At 36.6% G+C, this 19,894-nt stretch overlaps 1 protein-coding gene and 1 long non-coding RNA gene across 2 annotated transcripts; both read right to left on the bottom strand.

Annotated features, from left to right (window-relative positions):
• Positions 1-291: 291 nt before the first annotated feature.
• On the bottom strand, positions 292-853 carry LOC147516897 (uncharacterized). The gene is made up of 2 exons (XR_015213760.1): positions 717-853; positions 292-626 (listed from the first exon to the last, which is right to left on the bottom strand). It is a non-coding gene; the product is annotated as an uncharacterized LOC147516897 (long non-coding RNA).
• A 2,631-nt stretch (positions 854-3,484) lies between these two features.
• LOC147516896 (heme binding protein) lies at positions 3,485-13,075 on the bottom strand. The gene is made up of 8 exons (XM_086589389.1): positions 12,683-13,075; positions 12,530-12,597; positions 12,350-12,416; positions 12,043-12,197; positions 11,863-11,933; positions 9,855-9,923; positions 4,679-4,779; positions 3,485-4,006 (listed from the first exon to the last, which is right to left on the bottom strand). The coding sequence occupies exons 1-8, from the start codon at positions 12,941-12,943 to the stop codon at positions 3,713-3,715; spliced, it is 1,086 nt and encodes a 361-aa protein (XP_086445515.1). The 5' UTR covers positions 12,944-13,075; the 3' UTR covers positions 3,485-3,712.
• Between the last annotated feature and the right edge of the window lie 6,819 nt (positions 13,076-19,894).

The raw sequence follows: 19,894 nt of genomic DNA, 5'->3' as shown, positions 1-19,894 counted from the left end.
ATTCGAGCAATATATCATGTACCCCAAAAACCGAGATATATCATATATTTAACAAGTATTTGACAATGTCAAAGATGAACTAAATACTCTAAACTTGATACTAAGCTAGTAACTAACCCCATCAAACTTGATTCTAAGTTAACATGTCAAACTTGATGGGGTCAAGCACTTTGGTTTGCCAAAGTAAGGATGATACGGATAATGTATCATACAGACCTGTCATAAATCCAACAAGTCATGGCATTCCAAAGACAAATAATTCCAACAATTCAGTCATCCGAAGGCACACAATTCCAACAAGTCATTGTCATCCAATGACAAACATTTCACCAAATACGTATAGTTAATTACATTAAGCAACAAATAGTTAATTAATTGTCCAATTCTAAATCACGAAGTTGCAGTAACAGGTCGCGGCATGCACTAGCACTTTCCTGTGCAACACAAAGTTCAGCAGCCAAAGTGTTATGTACCGTACAATCGATCGCTTCTCAAATACGTAGACGCCTTTCAGATGTAGAACTGGACCCTTGTTCACGTCTTTCAGAAGTATAACTAGAACCTTGTTCTGAGATTGATGTGATACTATCAACCCAATAGACAAACCCACAACCTTTTGATTGATCCTGTAGTTAAATGTTGGAAGTTTACAACCCAATTAGATAAACATGTTTTTTAAGAAATAAAAATAAAATGATACACAATTTATTCCTTACAATTCTGTCATACACAACTGATCTCGGGCAAATACAATATCGCCATTTTTTGTTTTTTCCATTCCCAGTCACACCAAATACCTTACAAAGACCACCTCCACACGGACATAACACAGCTTCGTCGGCCCATAGGAAAAAATCACAACTTGATTTTTGGGATTTATTTGAAGATTTAAGCGTCCCAGCCCAGGCTTTTAAAATAACCCAAATTACATGTTAAAATCACCAGTTAGAATCCAATATATAATTCTTCAACAACTCAAATTAGTAACAATAAACAGAAATGGCTCACCCAATTGGGGCAGTTGTAGTACTGTCGACCTGGATTGTCGTTGCTTCTTGATACGTGTAAACATGACGCGTCAAGACGACAATAACATCTTAAAAATTGGGGGATTATGTTTTCCTCGGCCATCCTTACAAAAAAATCAAACCCTAGTAAAATTAAATAAATAAATCTAACTCACTAATATCAAAATCAATTATTGAAATTAACACCTAAGAGCGGAAGACCAAACAACCGGAAGTGGTACGTTGGTGTTGTGGGTAGAGAAAAGTAGTAGTGGAAAAACTAAAGGAAAAAAAAATAGACTTTATTAAACAAATGGCATAAAGAGATCGTGACCAACTTATCCAGGATGTTTATGCCAACTGATATAGAAACAAATTAACAATGACAAACAACCTTCATATGTATTTACAAGACCAAACCAACCATTGTACACGTAATTAACTAATATGACAACAATCATGAATAAAATTATGAACTGAGACAAAACTAACAAAATTATTTAAGGATAAGTAAAATCAACTAATATGACAAGAAGGATGGATAAAAGTATGAACCAAGAAAGAACGAACAAAAATTATTACTAAACATGCTTATATTATTAGTTTGCTAATAATATAAAAGTAGACAAAATCTAAAGTACATCGGTTTATGGGTAGCAAAAGGTGAGGGTGTGTTGCATGGCAAGGTACTGGATCTAGGCTCTCCTAGCCTTGCGTACCGGTATAGCTAACGCATGCTAGAAATGCTAATAAAAGTAATTGAAAAATCAAGGCGTAACAACTCAACCTTTAGTACAAAGTTAGTTTGCTAATTCAAACATTGCCGAGACAATTTCAATTACTAACACGCATTGGTCTAGATCATGACTGCTTCAAAGTAAATACACAACTTGACATACTCATTTGAGGAACTAGAAGAAGTAATGTTAGAGTTATATTCACTAATACTCAACAGTGATTTGGTAATGAACTGATGATAGAACTGGAAGAAAAAACAAAAAAAAAGCTATACGTAACTTTTAATCTTTTCTACTTTTCTTGATGAAAACAATATATATCAATAGAGCTTCTAGATTTTGGAAAAACGCAAAACTATGATGAGTAATATTAACCAAAAAAGAAATAAACAACAATTATTAAAATGCAAAATCTAGAGTACGCAGGCGTGTACAGTACTCTCTCGAATCTCTCTCCCTCCTATCGGCCAAAAGGTGCGTGTGTACTGCCCCACAAAGTCTTGAATCAAGAGTCCTGAATCCAACGCACCGGTGCATCTAGCGCACTCTAGAATCGCTATTATTAAAACCAAAGGCCAACAATCAATCAAATATATAGGGTTTCTATATCAACGCGCAACCAAACATCTACCACAAAATATCCACTGGAAACTGATACAATCTAGAAGTGATTGTATCAAAAACATATAACATTAAGACTTATTGAGGAGCCTTTGACCTCCTAATCCACACACAAGTGCAAACTACAATAATATACTTCTCTCCATTTGTAGTAGATGAGATACACTACAATTTATAGCACTAGCTACTTAATAACTAACCACTAACCTACTTACGAGATAATGCCTAAAATGAAGGAAACTAACCAACTGACTAAATAGGACTATAGACATTAGACCTATGATTCTAGATTATGCACACATAACATAAACAAACCCCCTATCCCAACAACCAACTAATACTTAAAACCCCCAATCCTAACAACCAACTAATGCTTAAAACAAAATGAAATCTTAAACCAAACAATCCCCAATCAAACTCATAGTTTCTAAAAGAAATCTCCTGAAACAGTAAGAAATCAACTGATTCATGAAGAATTTGGGTTAAAAAGAGATAGAGGGAGAGAGAGAGTACCTTTTGCGAGCAGACGGTGGGTTGATGTGGCAATAATACTCAATGATTAGAATTAGGGATTTTAGAATGGGTAAGAACACTAAACGAAACTAGCGCTAAAGCGGAAATTTTCGTGTATTTTCTTTCTATCTATTTTATTTTTTGAATTTTTCGTTTCGTTAATCTGTTTGGGGCAACTTGTTTGCTTAATGTTCCGATTTTACCCTCGCTCTGTGTGGCTGAAAAGACTGCGCACCACATCTATAGTGCGGCATGCGTACTCTGGAAACCCTTTATTTTATGGCTAAATCTATGGTGCGCAGGTCGTATGGTACGCTATCAAATCTGGGCCACTCATACCAAAGGGTGCGTGTGTATTGCATGACAAAAGTACTGATCCAAAGGCCCACATTACCTGCGCACAATATATCGCGCACTGAAGACATGCTCTTATTTTATATGCCATCTCATTTTAAATCATAAATACAAAGCTCGAAGAAGAGGCAAGAATCTGTTATGAAGTGATTGAGGGTAATTTTAAGGGCATTTTCGTCACACAATTATTTGACCTGGCGAAAGCAAATTGCCCATTGGGAATTGGGATATTAATGATAGGTAAAAGTAGTGTTTCCCAAACAAATTCACATATTTGGTACGGTGAATGGTTTCGGTGGCCAGCCAAACAAATACAAACTAAAAAAATAATATCATCGCAATGGATCATACACTAAGAATTATGAGAATCTGTTTCTAATTTCTACAATAGGAACCTCAAAACAAATACAAAAATCTCAAGAACCAGGCCGCGCTTCTGCATTGAGCATCGTAGTACAGAGCAGTACCCACATGGACATTCTAGAGATTGTTCATGGGCATAAAGGGTACTGACTTGTTTTTGGAGACCCAGTACCCTACAAAAACAGATAGGCAGAAGGAGACCAAAGACAGGAGAAGAGAGAAGGCACTGGCAGCTTCCCAAGAACTGCTTGACGATGCCCTGGTAATAACAGAACTACCTGAGGGAATATCCAAAAGGACCCAGTCACAGCTTACAGAATAATGTTCAGAACCACGCCATGGTTTCCCATCAATAGGGTACCAAAAAGCCACAGCTACCTTGCTTGATTGACTGATTGTAAATTGAACATCCTGCATATGCATATGGTAAACCTAATTAGAATTTTCAAGAAAAAAGGTTACATAATCTTTAGAGGAAAGAAAACATCCAGACAAGGCACACCTCAGCTATGAAGAGAACATGAGCATGGCTGACTGGTAAAATGCCATGGCAATACAGAAAAGAATAACATGGAAGTACTTCAGTACGGTGATTACATTGTGTGTGGCGGAGATGCAGACATTAAGTAAAAGATGTAACCTATAAATAATGTTAGCAAAGATGTTTCTAGACGCTAAATTTAGTTCTTGTAACTCAAGAAGCACTCCCTGTACAACTCAATATTCCTGGAATTCAAACTGTGTGAATCAAACACAGCCTGGGTGTATTTTATCATTTCGTTTTTTTTTTTTGATCTGGGTGTATTTTATCATTTCGTTTGTTCCTTAAAAAGTGAGCTAGTGAGTAGTGAGTGATGGCAAGTCACGATCCTGTCTTCAGTATCTTCTCCATCACTTCTTAATCTCTTACCTATTCATTTTTCTATCCTATCTGCAACCAAAATTCTTAGATTGTTTAGGTAAGGGGTTGTATGGCAGACTAGAAACAACAAAGTGCAATGAAGCGGTAGTGACAGCATAGCAGATATGAAGGAGTTAGCATTCAATTCCAACTCCTATACAGAATGTAAACAGTTTCAGTACCTGTTGAAAACGATCCATGGTCCGCAAAGGTCTTGAGAATTCAAAGTAATATGTGCCCTTTTGACCCGTTGATGAGTATGGGCTATCTCCCTCTATGAAACCTGGTATGGCAGAAGCTGTGAATTATAAAACCTAGCAGAACAAAGTCGTAATGTAACAGCCATAGGAGCAGCAGGAAAATAATCTAACATTAAACCTTTGGTAAGAATAATTAGCCAATTTAAAAGCGAGCAAGGGGAGGTAAAAAAGGCAAAGGTAGATATTGTCCTAGGCAAAGGTATATAAGAATAATAAAGATATGAACTCTTCCCTCTAACCCAAGTTCCAAATGGGAAAAAAAAAATAGAACACAAGTTATATCTTTGCATATATAACCATCACGTGAATTAAATTTTTTAATAAAGCTGCATCCAACTATTAAATGAACGCACACATACACAGAGTATAATAAATACGTGCATCTAAATAGTAAATAAGTGTCTTTCTATGCAAGGCATTAACTGATATTGGGGATTCCCAAAAAAAATAATAATAATAAAAAATGGTAAACTGTAGAACAAGCATTGGATAAGGTTGTGTCATAACAAACACTGATGCAACAATATCAAAGCACCAGCCATCAGTATGTATCATTTCTTAACCATGATATGGACTCTTCCAACTGATCGGCCTTTTGACGTACAATACGTCTTAAGGATAAGCGCTTGTACCTGAAATCCAAGAGCTACGTTGAGTACGTAAGTCTAACAACCCGTTCTCACTTCTGAAACAAGAAAAAAATACGAGAAACCTTCTATGAAGCACTCAAATTTAGTTAATTATCACAATTGAACCAGCCAATTGCTTATAACTTTTATTAGTAATGTAACCATGCATGACAAATGAGGGAAGAAAACTTCAGTGCTAATGCTACAGAAAAGAAGGGTTCACACATGAGTCCTGGTTCTATTCTATGATATGGAGCAACACAAGGCCTTCCTTTGTCACTTGTTTAGAATGCCCACACAACTATAGACTTGATTAGGATTTCTATGTACTCCTTTTGTTTTAAATTCCAATGAATGTAGAACTCATATCTTGCTGTAACATTCTTTATTCTTAGTACGAAACCTTACTTGTGTGCAAAAATAAATTAATAAATAAATGCAAGACAAATTAAACCTAAACTAAAAGCAACTCTAACCAAATTTGAGACAGAAATTACCACTAAAAAATTACTTATATGACCTAAAAATGTTGATTAAATCTAATATATACAATTAAACTAAATGGCATTTGTGATGTGATCATTGATGTTGGAAGTTGTGAGAATGTGGTAGCAACAACAATGGTAGAGAAATTGCAACTCAAGCATCCACAACCTTATACTCTTTCATGGCTTCGCAAAGGAAATGAGGTAAAAGTAAATAAGAGGTGTTTAGTTAAATTTTCTATCGGGAAGAATTACAATGATGAAGTTTGGTGCAACGTTGTTCCCATGGATGCTGGTCCCTTGCTTCTTGGGTGTCCATGGCAATACGATTGAAAGGTCATACATGATGGATTCAAAAATACATACAACTTCTGTAAAGATGGTACCAAGATCACATTAGGTCCTTCCAAAATTAAGAGTGCTCCTAAATCTTCTAAAGAGGAGGGAAGAAATCTACTCTCTAAATCTGATTTTGAAAGAGTCTTAGAAGGAGTTAGTGAGACTTCTGCTCTTGTGCTGATGGAAGAAAATAAAGAGCAACTTGAAGTTCCAGCCCTCATTAAACCCATTCTGCAAGAATATTGTGATGTTATTCCGGATGACATTCCACATGGCCTTCCACCTATGACAGACATACAACATTGCATTGACTTGGTACTTGGTGCAGTCATTCCAAACAGACCAGCCAATCGGTTGAATCCTAAAGATCATGAGGAACTCCAAAGACAAGTTAATGAACTTGTTGAAAAAGGTTTAGTAAAAGAAAGCATGAGTCCATGTGCTGTCCCTGCCCTTCTTGTGCCAAAGAAAGACGAGTCTTGGCGCATGTGTATTGATAGTAGAGCAATGAATAAGATAACTATCAAGTACCACTTCCCTATTTCCCGCCTTGACGATCTTCTTTATCAATTTCATGGTGCTGCCATTTTCTCTAAAATTGATCTTAGAATTGGTTACCACCAAATCCGTGTGAGACCAGGAGATGAGTGGAAAACTGCTTTTAAGACACCTAATGGCCTTTTCGAATGGATGGTTATGCCTTTTGGGTTTTCTAATGCCCCTAATACTTTTATGTGCCTCATGAACCATGTTTTCAAGACTTTTCTCGGCCAATTTGTGGTAGTCTACTTCGATGATATTCTTGTTTACAGCAAAGACCAGGAATCACATTTGAAGCATCTTCGCCAAGTTTTTTAAGTTCTAAGAGAGCAAAGGTTGTATGCGAATCTAAAGAAGTGCCAATTCTTATCACCTAGCCTTGCTTTTCTGGGCTCTATTGTTTCTAGTGAAGGCATCAAGATGGATCCCAGCAAGGTTGAAGTAATTCTAAGTTGGCCAACTCCCAAGGCTCTTCATGACATAAGAAGCTTTCATGGACTTGCCCCTTTCTATCGCCGCTTTATTAAGGGATTTGGCAGCATTATTGCTCCACTCACCGAATGCATGAAGGGAGGTGTTTTCAAGGGGAATGGTGATGCAGAAAACAGTTTTGAACTCATAAAGATGAAGATACCAAGGCTCCTATACTTGCACTTCCAGACTTCAACAAAGTTTTTGAAGTGGACTGTGACGCAGCTAATGTGGGAATTGTTGCTGTCCTTGGTCAGGAAGGCAAGCCGATTGCATATTTAAGCAAAAAACTAAATAATTCGCGCTCAAGGTATTCTACCTATGGCAAAGAATTTTATGCTATTGTTCGAGCTTTGGGTCATTGGCGGCATTACCTCATATCCAAAGAGTTTCTCCTCTACTCTGATCATGAAGCCTTGAAGTATATAAATGGCCAACATAAACTCAATACTCAGCATGCTAAATGGGTTGAGTTCTTACAGTCGTACACTTTTCACATCAAGCATAAGGCTGGCATACAAAATCAAGTTGCTGATGCACTTAGTAGAAGATATTCCTTGCTTAACACTATTGAAGCAAAGGTCTTGGGGTTTGAAGCTCTGGCAGAGCTCTACAAGGATGACCCTTATTTTGCAAAGATTTGGGAAGATTGTTCAAGGGGTCTTTATCAACACTTTTTTACTGCAAGATGGTTTTCTCTTCAAAAATATCAGTTGTGTATTCCTGCATGCTCCTTGCGTAAAACAATTATCATAGAAGCCCATGGTGGAGGACTTGGAGGGCACTTTGGATGAGACAAAACTCTTGCTCTTGTTGTTGAAAACTTCTAATGGCCTAAAATGGTTTGAGATGTCACGCGACATGTTGAATGTTGTCGAACTTGTCATATAGCCAAAGCACATGGCCAAAACACTGGACTATACACTCCATTGCCTGTTCCAGCAGCCCCTTGGGAAGATGTGAGTATGGACTTTGTTCTTGGACTTCCCCGTACTCAAAGGCAAAAGGATTCCATCATGGTGGTTGTTGACCGCTTCTCAAAAATGGCCATTTTGTGCCATGCAATAAGACTTTGGATGCATCTCATGTTGCTGAGCTTTATTTCTGTGAAATTGTGAAGCTCTGTGGCATTCCAAAGACTATAACATCTGACCGTGACTCCAAGTTTGTTAGTCATTTTTTGGCAGACACTTTGGCGCAAGCTTGGCACAACTCTACAATTCAGTTCTTCGCACCATCCACAAACTGATGGACAAACCGAATCTGTCAATAGGAGCTTGGGAAATCTCTTGAAGAGTTTAGTTGGTAGCAATATCTGCCAATGGGATCTTGTTTTAGCTCAAGCCGAATTTGCTTACAATCGATCCACTAGTCAAACCACTGGTACAAGTCCATTTGAAGTGGTGTACGGTCGCAACCTGATTAGTCCCTTAGATTTGGCTCCATTACCTACAAGTCTACAACTCATCAGTTTAGTGGAGATGCTGCAGATCAAGCTATGTATATCAAAAGGTTACATGAGCAAGTGAGAGATCGGATCATCAAACAAAACGAGAAGTACTGCAATCAAGCCAACAACCATCGCAAACCAGCTGCATTTAAGGAAGGAGACTTGGTATGGATTCACCTTCGCAAAGAAAGATTCCCTCCTGGACGTTATGGAAAGCTTCATCCCAGAGCTGATGGTCCTTTCAAAGTTCTACAGCGCATTGGAGAAAATGCCTACAAGATAGAACTGCCAGGCGATTATGGTGTTTCAGCGACCTTTAATGTAGCCGATCTTTCTCCTTATCATGATACAGAAAATTCTTCAACAGGGAGAGAATGATGGGGAATAATTTGATCTATCTAAAACTCTAGTCTAGACTTTTCCATACTTAGGTTTTTCTCTAGTAATTGAATGAAAATCAAGTTGTTTTTCAAAGAAGAAAGTGTTCTTCTTGCTCTTTACTCTTATCCCTCTAGCTGAGTTCCGTAGGGTGGCAAGTTACTATTGTTTACTTGTATTACTCTTCCTTCGCCTACTATCCGGTGTCAGATGTCAACTCTGGAAAAATGATTTTGTTAGTTTCTTTGAAGATGTCAAATAAGTCATCAGGACACTGATACCCTCATATTGTTTCATTGACATACACAGGTGAACACCAAGATCAAACAAGACAATATCTTTTGCATTTTAACCAAACATTATAGTCTTCGCATCACCCATTAAAGTCACATTTGCCCAGGGATCCTAAGAAAAAGTGACAAATACCCATGTCAACTATACGCACCAAAATAGGTCCACAATATCTCTAATAGAGAATGGCACCAAGCATATGTTTCTAAGGGTCTGTGAGTGCAATTTCTCAGCAACTAGTCGCGAAGTCAGATTTACATTATGACTTTGATCAATTGCAAAAGAACACAACTAGCGTTGATACTTGATAAGTTGATAGTGTCCAGATATAATAATAAATAATAATAATAATATATTTTAAAAAAAATGTTCTAAAGCCAATCAGTAGACCAATTTTCCAAATTCTCTAAGCAAAAAGTGAAGGCAGCTGTAATAGCACAGAAGTTGAACTGTTCAATTGATAACCAACTTAGTTGAGTACTGTGGATGAGAAGAAGTAAATTAAAGGTGGATACCTGAATGAACAGTGAAGCTATCATGCCACCATGCTCCTTTCCAGTTATTCTGTCCACTGGAATCATTTCCTGAAAGAGTCAATTTTACATTTTTACCACACAAATTGGATTAAAAGATTGGGTGGTAACAGAGATTTTTTCAACATCAAACAAATGTTAATTCATCAATTAAAAAAAAATCTCAAATTCTCAATGACTAAAACATTGATCACAATATACAGTATTCAATCAACTTTATAGGGAACGATTGGTTCAAAGAGCGCCTTCAGGCGATTGCAGATGATATAACTAGTAAATATGTTCCTCCTCATGTCAACATATTTTATTGTCGGGAGAGAGAGAGAGAGAGATTACGCTTACTTGTTTTTTAGTATAAGAGAATGCAGAATCGTTTAGATCATATAGTTGATCATGAAAAACTGGAGAAGCTTCAATTGGATACTGAATGAAAAAACTGCCACATTCTATTGGTATTCTGATCAGTCAATACTTACCTTCTTTTTTGGTGGGTAAAACAAAATTTTAATAAAGATGAAATGTAGTGTGAGAAATTCACACTACGGACTAAAATACAAAACCATTACATCTAAGGTTACAGCATCCCAATCAATCACAACGCCATCCAACAACTCAAACATATTTTTAGGAGTAAAATCATCTAGCTTAGCATTGCCTCTCCATTTATCCTTGTCATCTGTCACCTTCGTCATCTCCACAATGTTGAGAAAACCACACATTCGAAAAAATTCTCTGACAAACAAATTGTGTATGAGCCCAAGATTCCATGACTGTCGTCCATCCGCCCATAGATGCTGCTGAACCATGCATCGCATTCCAGGATTTCTGTTGAGATTATAATACCACAATGGGTGTCTAAATCCTCGCAATCAAATATAATCATTAATATGGAGGTTGATCAGTGTTCAAAAGGATTTCCATGAAGCTGCTTCTTTCCTTCTGGATTAAGTTGACTGGGGTACATATATCAGCAGACATATTTTTAGGTTAAATTTTGTACTTTTCAGTTTAAAAGTGCAATTATGGGAGTGGGGTGGGGTGGATCATTACAACCAAATGAGCAAGAGCATAACATCCCAGCCTAAAGAAAATGAATATGGAAACGTTATAGAATTCCATCTAGCCACAAAATAGACAAAATGTATTTCTCTTTATTCCTTGAAAGCCTTGGATTATATAAAGCAAGGCCTTCGATTGATATACCCACCAATTCTGATATAACCCGAATCCCCACAGCCTGCAGTCTCCAAACCCAATCAGGAGAATGTGCCAAAAATTAAGTAACGAGTTTATCTGAACCACTTCAACAGAGTCATGTCACCTTTATGAGCACCATGTTTCAGAGCCATTAAAGAACCTTATCCCAACAACATTGCCAATAATCCATCAAAGCAAGCACCATTAGCTGATTTACTTATATTTCTATTGTCTCTCACTTTTTTAAGAAACTCTGTTATAACACTTATTTTCTTCGTATTTGGAGAAAAAACCAGGGGTCTGTTCTGGTAAAATTTAGATGCATAAATGACAAAACTACTAGCTAAACTTCCTACCTAAGTTACATTGACACGGATAGGTGTGTCCGTATCAAACACGGATACAAAGTATCTGACACAGTGAAATATCAAAAATTGAGGTATATCACACACAATAAGTGCCCGATATGTGTCCGACACGGACACGTGGATACGTATCCGACACGGATTTTTATTTTTTTGAAATATGGCGTGTCCATGTTACATAATCCTACAAAATAGCAAACTTGCTGCATAGATGAGATTGATGGAATCTGGCAACTTAACATATACTACTTCATAATGTGAAAATAACACAATTCCTTAACTGGCATGAATTCATAATCTATATGAAAGAATTTCTCAGGAACAATCCTTCAGATGGGAGTAGATATGATTTCCTATTTCGAAAAAAAACGATTGTAATTTAATGGGTTAAAGAAAGCAGGGGAAAAAGTATTTGACTCTAGTAATACCTGAGGGGCTATGACCATCTAGGTATCGGCAGTGTGGACTCCAAGCATACAGATCAACCAAATGGCCATACCTATTTCACAAGATGATGAATGAGTGAGATTCAGTACTCAATAATCTCCAAAGAAATTTTTTTAACAAAAACAATAAAAGAAGAAGAAAGAGAAAAACAGCTAAATTACCTATCACCTCCATTTCCATCTCGATTATCTAAAGGATTACCACCATATAGTCGTCCTGGGATAGCATTCCCAATAGAGAAGTGCATAATATCCACTTCATGGCCTCGACAAGTCTTGTTGTTGCAGGTACCCGGTGACTCATGACACCCACCCATCTAGTAAAATAATGCAGCTCTAAGTTCTCAACACAAAATAAGTAGTAGTACAAGGAAGACAAAAGTTCCAACACAGGAGTGCATAATATCCACTTCGGGTATATGTAATTTACCTACTTAACTATACAACATTTTGCACTTAGAATACTTACATCGTGATAAGTAGCATTCTCACCAACTTGAAACATGAGAGCAACCGATGGGCACTTGTAATTATCACTACATGATACAAACACAGTGAATTTGATTAAACTTATACTATCAAAACTCTATGAAAACAAGCTTTTATATTAGCCTTCAAAACAATGAAAGAAACTGACTTTTTCACTTACCCTTTGGTATAAACATACTCTCCATCAACTTGCAACAAGAAGAAAACATCATGACCATCATGCAAAACCTACAAAAAAAACAACTATAAATCCATTAAAAAGAAAATCATTCAATCAATAAATGAGACATAACTAACCCACCAACAAACTCACCTTAACAGTCATTTTGCCACCTTGGTAAGCATCATCTTGATGTGGGTCCAAAGCAGGAAGAAGAGAAACTTGAAACCCATCAATATCTTTCCAATCTTGTCCCTGTCCATCAACAGTAATAATTCCAGGCTTATATACAGCTTGAAATCTTGTCTCAGTGTTTGATTCACAGCTCCATGCACCACGTTCTTGGTGACTAATCACGAATCTAATAAGTTGGGGAGTGATGAAAAGTGAAAAGAGGAAAAGGGGTCGAAGCATTTCCGAAGATATTGGATGTGCTTTGAATAATGATTAGCAAATCTTAAGGTGGATATATATATCCGCCCATGGTGATGATGACTTCGAACGAATCTAGTAGTTAAAAAATTTAATTAGCATTTGTCGCGTGTTCGGTTGGAATTACTATTTTACCCTGAAATACATCATGTCGAATTGGGGACAAGTGAGGGTGTTTTAGTCTTTTTATGTGTGAATTGTGTGACTTTAAAAAGTCGCGTTCTATGTCCGGCTGCTCGCAGAAAAGATGACTCTAAAATCCAAGTGATCCTTTTTAAATACCTTTTCCATTTGTGTTTTAATTGACGTGGTTTTCTTACTTTTAGCAAGGGTCACATAATCTTTTGCCAATTGAGATAAGAGGGCGTTTTGCTACGCACGATTTCTGACCACATATTTTCCAACCAGTAACCGGTAGCCGAAGTGCCCACCTAGGGGTAGCGTTGGCATTTTACATATTTTCCTTCGTCCCTAATTTCTCGTATTTTCTATTCTTCTCAATTAGATTGCACGCCCAAATCTTCACCTCTTCTTTAATTCATGGTCAATCATATACTTCTTTCACTCTCTAAAGTTTACAGCAAGAAAATAGAGTAAAAAAGAGTGACAGGAATCAACAACACTACACGACTTGAATACGTTCGAACATTGAAGTTAGTTTATAATCCCATCACAGAAGTCGATTTAATCTTTTTTCTTCTCTTTAAGGTACATTAGAATTTTTCATATTTAGGTCGTTTGTACTAAAAAAAAGTTTTTTTTTTATTTAAGTAGGCGCTCCTATGACGAATCAAATAAGGCTCAATGACGAAGAGTTTCTTAGAAGTTTATGTTTCGAAAGTTTTGCGTATAATGAAAGTGATTTTGTGGATGTGGAATTAACTGTTTCCCTGATGGAGAATGAAAATATTGATAGTAGTGATAGCGATACTGAAGAGTCTGATACATATAGAGTTTATATAGAAGACAAAACAACATTTTTTTCTATGCAGTTCAAGACCTTGGACGAGGCCTACACTATTTATAATGAGTATGCCAAATCAGTTAGCTTTGGTGTTCGTAAGAATGCTTATAGAATTCGTCCAAATGAAGTTGCTATTAAACGGAGATTTGTGTGTTCAGCCGAAGGTGAACGACATGCAAATAAACTCCAATCGATGACACCCAAAAGAACACCCAGACAGGTCACTAGGTTCAATTGTAAAACCCGCATTATTATTGTTTTTTATTCTGAAGCAAAGTTGTGGACTGTGAAAGATTTTATTGGGGAACACACACATCCACCTGTATTGCATCCGAGTTCAATGTTTCTTCGGTCACATAGAAATGTGAGTCGAGAAGCGTTGGAATTTGCTACGTGCCTAAATGATGTCGGTGTTTGTAAATGCCAAGTGATGGGTCACTTTGCACATATAGTTGGAGGTTTCCTTAATACTGGTTTTACGAAAAAAAGACTTATATAACAAAATGGGAAAAGAGAGGAGAAGTCGTTGTATTGATGGCGACGCTAACACACTGCTTGCTATTATGGAGGACAAGGTGAAGTTAGATCATTTATTTCATTACAACTATGAGTTAAATGCGAGTGGGTAGTTGGCTAGGCTGTTTTGGGCGGATTCCACCTCCCGTCTGGATTACTGTAGCTTTGGTGATGTGTTGTTGTTTGATTCAACGTACAGGAGCAATCCGTACCAGATGTCGATCGTTATGTTTGCTGGAATCAACAACTACCTACAGACTATAGTTTTTGGTTTTGCTTTGATCATAAGTGAGTGGAACGACGCTTATAAGTGGGCATTGAAATCATTTATTGACGTAATGTGTGGTGAACACTCTAAATCAGTCATAACTGATGGTGACCCAACGATTTGTAAAGCTTTAAAATCTATTCTTCCATATTCGAAACACTAGCTATGCTCTTGGCACGTATTGAAAAATTGCATCATCAATGTCAAAATCCCTGGATTTGCAACAGAGTTCAACTCTATTATGTTTATAAAACATTCTCGGGGAGAGTTCGAAGAAAGGTGGAGACAGCTAGGGGAAAAATACAAAGTTAGTCATAACACATGGGTGATGAAGGTACAGAAGAAACGGGCGAGGTAGGCATAATCGTATCTTCATGGTGAGTTCTTTGGTGGTTGCAGAAGCAACCAACGTTGTGAGGCTATTAACTCTGTTATACGACATCATGTTAAGCCCGGGATGCGGTTGTTTGAGCTATTTGGGAAAATAGAATTGGCAATTGTAAATATCCGTCACCGAGAGCACGAAGAAGAGGTAAGGACTGCAACGACGAAGCCTTTCATTGGTAGCCACTTGATTGAATATGCAAAGCAAGCAAAATCCATCTATACTCGAGCTGTTTTTTTTGCTTTTATGAAGTAGTTACAGGAGGAAGCGATGTACACTGCAGAAGATAAACGTGATGTGGGTGATAGTATTCGTGTATACACCATTAGTCGTCATCTGAACAGGCAAAAAAAGACGAGTGTGGAATACAACCTTTTAGACCAGGATGCTAGATGTTCATGTGGGCTATTTCAGTCATTTGGATTTCCATGTAGACATATCATTTCAGTTTACAAACACGAGGACCTTCATGAAATACCCCCAGAGCTGGTTTTTAAGGAGATTGACACGAGTTGCAAAATCTGTCGTTCCAAATAACGATCCAAGTTTTTCTTCGCAGGCTGCTTCCATTATTCATCACAATGAGCTTATAGGGAAATGCAAAGAGATATGTTTGTGGGCCTCTCAAATTGCCAAAAACAGTGAAGCTTTTAAATCCATGTTATCATCTTTTTCTAGAGCTTCTGAAGGCAGTCCACAAGTTCCCTTTGAAATGTCTTATATTCCACCAGAAAGTGACAATGGATGACATTCCGTCTTCTAAAGGCACCGCCGAGGTAGAGATGCCTTTCACCCCACCTAAAACCACTCATCATCTATTTGTTAATGATCCACCACACGTAAAATTGAAGGGTAGGCCGCAAACCTAGTAGATTGAAAGGTCAGAATGAGACAAGAAAAAAAAAGTGTGGCCACTGTGGTATCGTCGGGCACACAAGGCTCACATGTACACTCTTGCATCCAAAGGATGGGGGTAAGTTTCTTATACTGTTGCCATATTCTCACTTGTTTGTTAATATTAAATAGTTATGAAAGTTTGTTGATTCTGATTTGTAGTCGTCAATATCTTTCTTGTGGTGCACTGTTTTACAAGTCAAAGTGCTAAGTGCAACTATGTTGAGCGTGCTGCAGAAGTTGCCGATGTGAGTGAGGATGATGACGGGTTAAATAACAAAGATACTTGATGTAAGTGATAATTTTGCACGTTATCTTTTTTTTATAAACGCAAGAAAATATTTCTTGTTTGTTATTTTCATGGGGTTCAAAGTAATGTTGCTTGTTTGGTGGGCGTAGTGGAAGTTGGTAATGAAGCAGGAGGATCTCGAAAGACCAAGCAATGTAACAAGTGTCGATCTACGGAGCACACAAAGTGTAGGTGTCCAGATTTGGAAAGTATGACACAATTTTTACCGACGTAATTTTTCTAGTAAGGAGTAAACTAAAGTTAGATTGTACCATTATAGTGGCTATTTTTCTCCTGTTGAACTTATAGTGTTTCCCATGGATGAGGTTGGGAGCAAGGTTTCAGAGAAATTCAATGTTGGAAAGTTTTATAGTGACGACGGGAGAGTTTTTTTCCGTATTACGGATATTTGACATTAGGAAAAAGGAGTACAATGCTGCTAAGCTTAAGAGTAGTTGTTGCTAATCTTCAAACAAGATTTTTGTAAGCAATTTTGTAATAGTTAGATCAAGTGGAGCATGTGCTATTTGTCGCACAATGGTGAAGATTTAAAGATTGGCTTCTAAATTATTTTGTAGCGGTATGTATGGTGTTATTTTCTTTAGTTTAATCAATGAAATAGAGCAATGTTATATAGGCTATATTGACAAGCATTGTATATTCTGTTGTTTCTTATTGTTGGGATGTTGGGGTTGTCCCTTACCATGAGACAAGACCATCAGCAGACATAAGTCAGTTAGTGTGACATTGACATGTTCATAAATGGATCTGTTCGTTCTTACAGTGCCGAACAGAAGGTTGGAGCGGTTGCAAAAAAATATGTCATAAACAGTAACATAACATTCTAGTATGACAAATATAGTGTCATATCTATTTGTGATTCTAGCACTTATGATATACTATCAAACATATAAAACTCTTATTGACATATATATATTATAAAAAGTGATATAACATTCGAGTATGACATATATAGTGTCATATCTATCAGTGATTGTAGTGCTTATGACATACTACCAAATGTATAAAACTCTTGTTGACATACGATATCCTCTTAAACAATTGTTTTACATTGTACCATGGGACCACCCATAAAGTATGATATACTTTCGATTTATACAACTATTAATTACATACTACAGTCTATATGTCATTTTTTATAACATATATCAATGTTTTTACAATACAATATTATGTACCGGGTAGTAGATCACGTACTATGTACTCTATGAAATTTTTCATAACATACTATACTAAGTATGTTATTTATAAGCATATATACAATTATTTTTACATAATACATTTGTACCGCGTTGGGTATATACTTTGTTATGTATGACAATACGCTATGATATTTTTCATGACATACTATACTATGTATGTTATTTATAATCACATATAACGGTATGTTTACATAGTACCTTCGTAAGGTGTTACTTATGACATACTTTCTTGGCTATGACTATTCGGATGACATACTATCATGTATTTCAAACATAATGATATAGACAATTATTTGTATATACTAATTTTTAGTGAAACATTTTTAATGACATACTTTACTACGTATAATGTTTTGTGAGTTTTGAGTGTTAATGATGTGAGCTAGGATTTTGCGGCTCCCTTGGAGCCTAGCATGGAGGAATGATTATTGCACGCGTCAATGAATGGTACGAGTTAGGAAAATTTTCTAGCAAGGTGAAGTCCAATAGCTACACAATAGCATTTTGGATAGTGATGGATAAATATGATGATCTATTTTGGATGATACTTAGGCACCTAGCTTTTCGGATAAGTGTGTAACTTCAGAACTTATAAATAACTATAAATAATTTTAAAATCTAGTATTTGGTTGAACATGGATTTTGTTAGTTGGTTCAAATTTTCGTTTCATATGATTTTTAGGAAATTCGAAGAAAAGAGTGGAATCCGAAAAAGAGAAGCAATGAAATCTCATGTAATGGCATCTAATTTGAAATCAATGTTCGTCTCATTTTTTCTTTGTCAGTGTAGAATTAGTGGTATCCAAACATTTGTAATTTATGACGTCTGATAAGTACAAATTGCATCTTGTTAAGAAATGGGTTAAAATGGCATAGTGGAAGTATGTGAGGGCGATACACACAAAGTATCATCTTGTTGGGCACCGTTATGTCTTGGTTCGTACCATTGTTACTAGAATTCCTGGGATGATACATACAATGTAATATCGTGTATATGTCAAGATAATACATATAAATATATAATATATCATAGACCCATAAGAGATCAAGAGAGAGAGTGAAAAAATGACTTTTTCGTTGTGAGAGAGTTAGACATTTTCTTTGTGAGAGATCGAGTTAGAGAAAACTTTTCGAGGGTTTCTTTGAGGTCTTTGAGAGAGAACATAACAACAAGAAGTACCAAATCCAAAATAAATTCTAATTTCATTAAGTCATGAGTATCTCCCAATAATTACATAGTCATAAAAACCAAAGCACCTAATGAGTAATGAAATCCTCATGAAACATTTTCAGCAACATGGACAAAATTGATCATCACTCTTGTCCCCACATTCTAAAATCTAAATGGTACTCATAAGCAACCAAAACAACTAATGATCCGAACAAAATATACATTTTCAGCACCATATACAAAATGGATCATCACATTAGCATCCAGTATCCACATTCTAAATTTATAGACAAAAAACTAATTAAAGCACCAAATGACCTCTGAAAAAATATGCAGTTTCAGCAACAAACACAAAATGGATCACCACTTTAGTTCCCACATTCCAAATCATTTTTCAATTAGATGATATAGCAACCATTCCCTACGCCTCTCCACCCTTAACGCCATGAACACCCTTGCTTTTTTGTCATCATCAAGGAGCTCTAAAGCTTTAATGAAAGTAATGCTATCTAAGTCAGGCACATTTTCTAATTCAGAAATGATCTTTGCTTCTTCTGTATGTTCAACACTAGAACTAGTAATTTGTTTCTTCATATCACGACCCTTTTCAGAAACTGCAATAGTTGCCATGCCATGAATTGCCTCTTCCATACCCTCTCCAGTGATTTTTCGTAGTTTTATAGCATTAGATGGATTGCTTGATCGCGTTGATCGATTCCTCTTAGCATTAGTTGATGGGACTTGAACATTCTTCATCACCTTTTGCCTTCGTTCTAAATAAAAGACATATTTACTTAATCGATCACTTGATAACCTTAATACCTGACAGTAGTATGACATAGAAAATGACGCTAACAATACATTTGTTTACCAAGTTACCAACTAAGTTTGTGTATAGTTCATTTATCCTATTCATACTCCATAAACCAAAATGACAACTGAAAAGGGACTGACCATTTTGATCCTTACCATGGCCCAAAACAGCTAATTCTTCATCTACTAAGTTGATCACTGCTGCATTTGGGGGAGGAGTCACAATGCCCTCGCTTCTTCACGAATTAAGCTCTTCTTTGCCTTTGTCTGATATTTTGATTCTAGAAGAATCAACACCTCGTACCTAGACTGCCTATAACGCATGATAAGTTGATTTCTTTCTTGAAAGTTCAGACCATTTCCACTTCGATTTGTCTGAGCTATATGAAACCTGAAATAAAAAGTTTTTA

This window comes from Coptis chinensis, chromosome 2, assembly GCF_015680905.1.
Source record: "Coptis chinensis isolate HL-2020 chromosome 2, ASM1568090v1, whole genome shotgun sequence".
Classification (NCBI taxonomy): Eukaryota; Viridiplantae; Streptophyta; class Magnoliopsida; order Ranunculales; family Ranunculaceae; genus Coptis; species Coptis chinensis.
This window is presented reverse-complemented; position numbering and strand designations above follow the sequence as displayed.

What these genes read in the sequence shown, in the direction of transcription:
- LOC147516896 (XM_086589389.1), bottom strand. Translation starts at nt 12,943, where the DNA reads ATGCTTCGACCCCTTTTCCTCTTTTCACTTTTCATCACTCCCCAACTT. An exon ending in TAGCTTCACTGTTCATTCAG is followed by an intron (nt 4,780 to 9,854) that starts GTATCCACCTTT and finishes CTGCCATACCAG; the next exon opens with GTTTCATAGAGGGAGATAGC. An exon ending in CCATGGATCGTTTTCAACAG is followed by an intron (nt 4,007 to 4,678) that starts GTACTGAAACTG and finishes ATGCATATGCAG; the next exon opens with GATGTTCAATTTACAATCAG.